Source organism: Apaloderma vittatum, unplaced genomic scaffold (assembly GCF_000703405.1).
Source record: "Apaloderma vittatum isolate BGI_N311 unplaced genomic scaffold, ASM70340v1 scaffold10815, whole genome shotgun sequence".
NCBI classification, from domain to species: Eukaryota; Metazoa; Chordata; class Aves; order Trogoniformes; family Trogonidae; genus Apaloderma; species Apaloderma vittatum.
In genome coordinates this window covers 6,710-15,298 of record NW_009715481.1, presented here as the reverse complement: position 1 = coordinate 15,298, position 8,589 = coordinate 6,710, and the positions used below count along the sequence as shown (strand labels likewise).

Below are 8,589 nucleotides of genomic sequence, written 5' to 3'. Positions count from 1 at the left end.
AGAGAAGAAGGAAGAAATGCACCTGATGAGGAAGACATTGAGCCTGGGAACTCTGAAAACCCCTTCCAGCCTATATCTACTGTAATCTCTGAGGTATGAGAATATGGAAATCTGGATCATTTTAGATCTACCACTAACAAATGTCTGAGAGGTAATGAGAAAAATGATTCATTTAAAAGAATTGTTCTAAGTCTATATGCACAGCATTATTTTATTTATTTTTTTTTAGTCTTGGCAGTTTTGGTTTCTGTGCATTGAATCAATACTTTCATGTTAAGAAAATCCCCTATTATGGGGACCAAAAATTTTGTAGACACAGTAAAATAAAGGTATTGTAACCAGATGACTGAACACATTTCTTAATTAAACTTAAATATTCAAGCGTGAAGATGTTTAAGGTCTATTAGCTTCTTGTAAAATGTTTTAGTGATATAGTCAATCATATAAAATCTCCTTGACTACTTCAAATATTTAGATTTCTGAGCATTACCTTTTTTCTGAGACAATTGAGAAGTTTATTTAGCTTTGAAATATGAAAAGCATATTCATATATAAAGTATTCTTAATCTGTGTTTCTAGTTTTTATTTATTGTACCATATTTTTTAATTCAGTTGACTAGAGATAACATAATCTCAAGAAATATATAAATTCTCCGAGACTTTTCCAGTAAATAATTCAAACATTTGCTTCTCTCCAGGACAAAAGCGCCCATATCCATAGGTCTTGTAAAGTCAGCTGCACGCACAGTAATATACTTTAGGGTAGCATTCAGAGTAAGAAGAGAAGGATATAGGTGCAAGTATTGCAGAGACAGTGATTTAATCATATAGAACCTGTGAAACACCCTGTCATTGAGCCTCTGACACAACTGATATTTGTCTCAATCATGGTAGAACTGTTGAGTTACTTAAGCTCTGTTCATGTGTATTTTGTTTCAACTAAAAAGTTAAAAAAAAAAAAGATAATTGAAGGAGAATAAACTATGAGTTTTTCTAAGCTTTTGCTCAGGACTGTTGTTTATATAGCTAGCATTATTTTTTTTTGTTGCAGGACCATGAAGAAAGCAAGAAAACAAGCTTAGAAACCTAAAGATAATTTCTTTTTTTTCCTTTAATTATTTTTTTCCTTCCTCTGGATACAGTTTTGGAAAATTTATTTCTTCAGCTATTTGAAAATATTTTTTATGCTAGGTGTGGCACAGAAAAATATTTTAGGAATATTTTAATTGTTCAAATAACCTACCTGTCTTATTACTCAGTTTACAGTATTATAAGTTGTTAAAAGAAAATTCTTTTTGTTAGAATGAAAAGCAAATTGAAAAGGAAAAGAAGCGACAAAGATTGGAGAGTGAAAAGGCTACGATTGTACAGAAATCACAAACAGAGCAGGAACAAGTGGATGCCCAGCCCTTATCAAGCAGCAGCAGCCAAAACACAAGTGACAGTAGGCTAGAAATGTGCAATTCTGCAACTACACAGCTTTTGCAGCATGAGGAGAGCGAGCAGCAAACCTCAGAATGCCTTGACTCAGGTAAAACTGCTTCCTTTTAATATGTCATTTAATGCTATTTTTCACAGAGTTCTTCCCTTTGTCTGTATATTATTTTTCAGGATACCACTGGTCAGTTGAATCCATTGAAAGCAAAAATGCGCCATTAGGTTATTGTATCGGAAAATCTGCTTCAAAAAAGTGTGTGTTTGTTGGCGTGACTGATCCTATAGCTGAAACGAGGTTCATTTTTATTAGTATCTTATCTGTAATTTATTTTCCATTGATACCAAGTTAAGCAGAATTTCTTTATTAAAACATAAACTTTGCATAAATTTTATACTTACAGTTTATTTTCTGTAGCAAAATGTGCTATAAATTTTACACTTCACATAATACTGTATATAAGTTTGGACTGAAAATGGTGTTGTATCTCACCCTAACAATTGTATTAGAAGATGATCTAAGATAATTCTCTGAATATAACTGTGTAATATGTAATGCTTTATTTCTGTTTGACATAGATAACAGTAAGAAAAAAAATAAAAAACCAAAATTAAAAAGAGGCCACAGAGTAGAACCTGTTAATGCAGAGGTCACTGTTCCTAAAAATCCTACACCAGCACCGGCTCTTCTACCAGGTAGGTATACTAACAAGCAGTAACTGATGTCTCAATTGATATTGATCAATAATTGATTTGTAGTTATTAATGCTTTAAAATAATCATTTGTTAATGATGAAACTGGAATGGTCTTCATACAGCGATACACTACTAGACCTTACACTCTAGGAAATCTCTGATGTGATTTCCCACTTCATGGCCCGAACTTTTAGCAGTATTGATTTGATCTGTTCCATGAGGAAAGGTGTTATTTTCACCAAAAAAAGTTCAGACACTGGACTACTTACTGATGAAAAAGTGATTTAAAAACCCAGGTATTTTTAAGGGTAGATGAGTTTATTGTAAAAATCTGTCATCATTATTCACCACATATACAGTATATTACATACCATGGGCACTTCTGAATGTTTTGATTTCTCCCAAAGAGAACTGGCTTCCATACATTTCAACAGTCAAGTGCAGTTGTGTCATGTTTTGACTTTTTTTTTATTTTCCTTTAGTTGGCTGGGGAACTCCTAAACCTAACAGACTTCAAAAACTTGAGCCTCTTGGTGAAACACATCGTGCTGGTAATTGAAAATATTTTGGGGGTTGTGCTTTTTTAAAGCATTCTCCATTGTTCATTCACTTTCTTCATTTTTCTCTTCATCTTCTTTTAAATTTCTTAATGCTAATTTTCACTGACCAAAAGCTAACCCTTTTGCTTTGAAGAAAGCAACTTTTTGATTTTTCAAGTCTTGTTTCTTTTTTCTTATCAAAATGAAGTTCTCTCAGATCACCTCTTAAAATTTAAAGTGGGACAAAGTATCAGAAGCTATTAATGATCTGAAGCTATTTGCACAGCCACATGCACCTAAATATTATAATGTGCCATATAACAAGGAGTTACAGGACCAGTTACTTTGAGAATCCAGACACATATTGCAGTCAAAATGAAAGTTTCCGAGTCTATTTCCATAGTCCATATGTAGACAGTCCGTCATTATCTGATGCAGAGGGGACAGGGGCTGCGCTACCTGGGTACTGGAAGAAGCCTGAGGTACTCAGCAGAGAGGATACTGCAGGAAGACCAAAGCGGGACTGCAGAGATCCAGCAGGGCTTATTAATTTGGCATCCACAGGGGTTCTTGCACATGCCAGCTAGTTCTGCACTCAGCTGCCTGTTTGTTTCCACGTTGATCTTATGATCTGATGTGGAGGTGCCAGTCGCTTTGCAGTGCTGAACCCAAATGGGCCCCGTGTATTTCTGTAGTTTTGCGAACCATAGCTCCCATCCAGAGGAATTTGCTGCGGGTGAGCTGGCTGCTGGTGTTGCCTCTTGAGTTAGTCTAAAATTTATTCTACCCACTGCTACTCTTTCCACGTGGTTTTAAAAGCAGTCTTAAGATTTTTGTCATTGGTTTGGGCGTGTTTTCTTGTGAGGGGGAAAGCTGTAGACATGTGGGCATCTCTGAATTAAGTGCATTTACATTAGCAACACCAGGTGAGAGATTACAATCCGAGCTATGATGAAAACCCTGGCACAAATTTAATTGCAGGAGTAGGGAGACTTCCAACTGAAAGCTAGATAGTTGGTCTGCAAGGAGAGGTGTCAGTGATAACGCCTGGGACCTACTGCTTTAACTAGTCAGCCAGTGTCCCTGAAAGTTCACAGACTGATAGGAGAAAGTTTGATAACTGGAAATATCAAGGTGTGGTAGGCAGATTCTTGATTTCTCTCATCAGTGGTTACTTTCTGTTTTTTGAAAGACCATGGAAAATTGTTTTTCATATGCTCATATTACATTGTTTTTTCTTGATTTTAGATTTTTTTTTTAATTTTTCTTACATTTTTACTCACATCTTGAAAAACCAAGTGAATATAGAGCCATCTGAAGTAATATGAGAGGAAGATAACAAAACTAAAGTGATGAGAACACTTGTACAAATTGAACAAAGAGAATATTAATTGAGAAACTTATGGAGAAAGGAGCCTTGTGTGGCTGTAGTGATCCTTAAGTTTAACCCTGACTTGGATTCATTGTACTGCTGTTGTGTAGTTGAAGCTGTGAAGCAACAGGACGTGGAGCTTCTCTGCCAGAGAATCAAAAAATTCTAAAGAGGAATTAAGATCTCTAAAACACAGATAATTATTTTTCACAGGAGCGTGATTCATGTGCATAGAACGTAATTTGTGGTTTTTAATCATAAAACCATTTTGCTCTTTTTTTTAAAGGCATATAGAGAGAAGGCATCAAGAAAGAAAAGCGAGATGAAGAGGTAGGGAGGGGAAGAAAGGCAAGAAGTGGTGCTCGATTTTTATCTTTGCCAAAGGGAGGTGGTGTATTTTGTAGTAAATGTAGGTGGGACAAAGAGGAAAAAAAATGCTTAAGCTAAGGTCCCTACTCACAAATGTGTGAGTTAGTAACCTGAAATCTGTGTTAATTTAGTGCATTTGTAAAATAAGGATAATAATTAAAGTATTTTGGGATCTAATGTTGGAAAAGGTGTTGGTATGGAAATAATCTCTTCACCATCAGGTGTAACCAGACCAGAGGAAACTTGGAGTGCTCAAACCTTTGCAGCTGAATCCAAGGCATTGTCTTTGCTGAGATTTGGGGTTTTTTTTTTAGGAATTTTGACACACTCACAAGATTCGCACAGATACAGGAAATCCTGAGTAAACAAGAAAATACCTATTAGGAAAGCACTATTTCAAAATGAAAAAAAGCCCTTCAAACATATGGCCCCGTATTGTCAAACCATATTTGCAGACAGCTCCTGCTACTGAAACTCATTCAAGTTTTCTAAGACCACTGGAGCCTGCATTTGATCCATTTCTTTTAGAATGCTCCTTGAATTGCATCTTTGTGAAAACCAGCTTCTCTTTTGCTGTCCCTTCCACAGAGAAATAAATCAGGTTTGATTTGTTTTGTTGTTTTGTTTTTTTTCCTCCATCTTTGCCCTCAACTCACTGTGAAACTGATTTTGAAAGTTTTTCATGTATTCAACCTTTGTGGAGGAAAAAAAAAGTCCTGGTTTCTTTATTGATTTCATCATTAATTGATGTAAATGGCTTGAAGGCACAATTTGCAGTGGAAGCTTAAAGTATTTTTTTATTATTACTTCCTTTAGCTGGGACTTCAGGCCGTGTTTTTTTTTTTGTGTGCGGTTTTGCTTTTTCTTTTTGATTCTCTGAAGTTCAATTTTCTATAGCAGTACTGCATTCTGTTAAAAATCTGTTTTGACAAACTGTTATTGGCCAAGTGACTGAAAATTCTTTCTATATGGGGCAAATGAGCACCTACCTTCACAGAGACCTGGCTAAAAAACCTTAATTCTAGTAGGTTCTTTTGTCAGGACTTCAGGAAAAATTGTTAGTGTCCATATGAGCAATGAGAGAAAAAGTATTTCACAGTCTACTTTTAAAAGTTTAAGGAGCCTTATGCATAAGGGTTATTTTCAGGAGTACTCTCAAAGTCTGTGTCCAAGAGTGTATCAGTGAAACGTGTGATAGGGCCTCAATGTAAGTCGGTCCCATTAAGCTTCAAAACAAATAGGACATTTTTGTAGTGTTGATTTCTGATAGCCCATGGAAAAAACACAAGAACGGATGTTTCTCAGTTTTCCCATGCATTCTAGCACAGGTATTTGTCAGTTATGATAGCAGTTATTCCCTTTTGGTTTAAAATTTATTTTTCTGGAAATGTCACAGGTGCGTGGTAGACCTTGCTGCTGAAATGTGTAAAATTAGTGTAGTGTGAGGTTGAAACAACCTCTAGAGGTCTGTTTTTTGATGCTAGGTGTTCTCAGAGACATAAAGCTGTCTTAAAGATTTGATACACAAACTGAAAAATGTAAGCCGTGGTGAGCAGGCAATTTAATATATATATTGAGCCATTTTTATGTCATTCTTGGCAGAGAACATTACACCTCATCTTTAGGCAGGCTTAACAGGCAGTAGAGTCGATTATATAAATCTTTAATTATACACTTACTTTCACTCAGGACTGCATTTTTTCCAGTCATGCTAACATTTCTAGCACAACGCTAGATAATGGGTGTCAACTTATTGTCACTGGAGGATAGGTTTGCAAGAACGATAAACCTCTTTCATTACAGGAGGTAAAATTGTCTGCCAGTCCTAAAGTCATCTGCCAAACCTCAAGAAACTAATAAAAGCATCCATTGTACAGGTTTTCATTTACACCATCATCATTTGTTGCAGCTTTTGTTGCTTTTTGCATGCTGCTGTAACATTGAATTAGCTCTATTAAAATCAAAATATTTACAACAATAATATAAAAATGTTATTATCATACCAATTAAATGTAAGGATAACTAAAGCCTTGATCGCACATGTGTACATATATTCTTAGACTAATGTAATCCAACTTGCTTACTTTTATTAATTTTAACTCAGGAGTGCATTTTTGGCACAAGTTATTACATATCTAGAACAAGTGGAATATGTTTTTCTTGGAAAATTATGATTTATCAGAGCTGAATTTTGTGTTCACAGGCCATCAAAGCTTTGTTGAGGAGGAGGTTGTCCATAAAAAACAGAACTAAGATTTGAATGCTTCGAAAAGCTGCTTTTATTTTTTCTTTATTTCTGCCTCTTTCCTCTTACCATCTTTCATGATACTTTGCCTGTGAAATGCTTTGCCTGTACCAGTCTGCATGTTTTCTTTTCGTTTTGTATTGATTACAAATGTTTGGGAATACTTGTTATTCTCTTTTGGTGTACTTCATTGCTTTGTCTTGAACACCTTTATTACTTGAAACTCCTTTACGGACAAAGGAAATGTTGTGATTTTTTCTAAAAAATCTTGATGCACTTCTTTTAGAAAGTTAGTATGGCCTTCAAGATAGATGCCCTGCATAAATGCTCCCAAAATTTTGGATGCTGCATAAACAATACTTTCCGTTAAAACTTTATTGCAATGCAGTCTTATCTACAGCAACATTCAAATTTTGATATTTCCGTGGTTTCACTTGTTTTTTGTATACTTTGGATGTCTTATTTCCTCTTTTTACAGATCACCTTTGGGCTTGATCTTGCAAATGCTGATGCACATATAACAAAATGTAATTAAACCCTGCTTTGGCCAGTACGCCTCCAGACATTCATTAGCACCATGTCAAAAATCGCTTGTCAGAATTAGCTCTGAACTTGTAGGCTACCTAGCTTTCGTTGCAGAAGCAAGAATTTACCTTCCTTAAATGTAATTTAAGCGAGGAGGACAGTAAATGACCGATTTACGTATTTTTCTTCTCTGGCATTTCTTACACAGATTTCTATGGGAAGCCTCTGCCCCCACTGACTATACGCCAAAGACCCAACAGTGATACCCATGACATCATTGCTTAACTGGATCACAAATAGCATTTAAAAAAACATAATCGAAAATTTGTAAACCCAACATTCTTTGCCCTTGAAGGAAGAGTTGGATTTCTTGTTTATTTTTAAATAACACTCTAAGCTTGTTGCCGAATAACTCGATGAACAATTAAACATGGAGTACGTTCTGTCATCTTTAGCTGATCAGACTTTGTCACTTTTCACATCACCAGCTCTTCTACAGGATTTAGCATGAAATGAAGATAGATCCATGTATCCTTGGAGACTCATGTGAACATGGTGTTGAATATTTATTGGGTTTACTTGAGAATATATACAGCTGTAAACCTGAGGAAAGATACATCCAAGATCCCATAATACTGAATTGTACATTCTCACCAGGACATTTCTGCAGGTGCTGCACAGTGCTTGGTATTTTTGCAGCTAATAAATGATGCTAAAGCATTTTGTAAAATTCATGTATGATAGAGTGAATATAGGAACGTTATGCAACAAATATTGAGTATATTTTTCTAACTTTTTATAAAATTATTTGGAAGTTTGAGTGGACACGCATACCTACGACCAACAAAATGTTACCTAGAAAGCATTAAAAAGGTGATAGTCAAATGCATACAAATAGAGTATGTTTGACTTTTACATTTCTCTTACAGTAGCAATACCTCTTACTATGGATTACATTACTAGATGCATATTTCATATTTCTGGCAAATTAAAGGGGGGGAATGTAGAAAGGAATGTTTAGGATAAATATATTTTATACAAAATTAATGCTGTTTGAATTGTCTAAAAGTTTTCTTATGTGTTTTAATTGTTTTGTTAACTGAGTTCAGCATAGTAAATAAATTCAGTTAAAGAACTAGAACTGAATATTGTATTATCTGCTACAATGTACAAGAAGATTGCACAGTGAAAGTTTTGCACTAATTCAGTCATCAATTTTGATGGAAAACTGAATCAACCAGTATGCAGATAAGCTCCAGCAGTTTTTAATCTTGATAATCCTAAAATACAATCTTGAAAACTAAGGAAACCCCAGATTTTTAAGAACTTACATAGTATTGCTGTGTAATGTGTTAATTCTACATTTTAAAAAATCACATAGAACTGATACATAAACAAGGGTTACAATT

At 35.0% G+C, this 8,589-nt stretch overlaps 1 protein-coding gene across 1 annotated transcript in view; it reads left to right on the top strand.

Annotated features, from left to right (window-relative positions):
- The window catches only part of ARL13B (ADP-ribosylation factor-like 13B), a 14,205-nt gene extending 6,740 nt beyond the window's left edge, over positions 1-7,465 (top strand). Inside the window, exons 5-9 of the mRNA XM_009869166.1 lie at positions 8-93; positions 1,303-1,531; positions 2,014-2,130; positions 2,613-2,681; positions 7,389-7,465. Of these exons, the coding sequence (XP_009867468.1) occupies positions 8-93; positions 1,303-1,531; positions 2,014-2,130; positions 2,613-2,681; positions 7,389-7,465 (578 nt within the window). The remainder of the gene's footprint in view (positions 1-7; positions 94-1,302; positions 1,532-2,013; positions 2,131-2,612; positions 2,682-7,388) is intronic.
- The last annotated feature ends 1,124 nt before the right edge of the window (positions 7,466-8,589 follow it).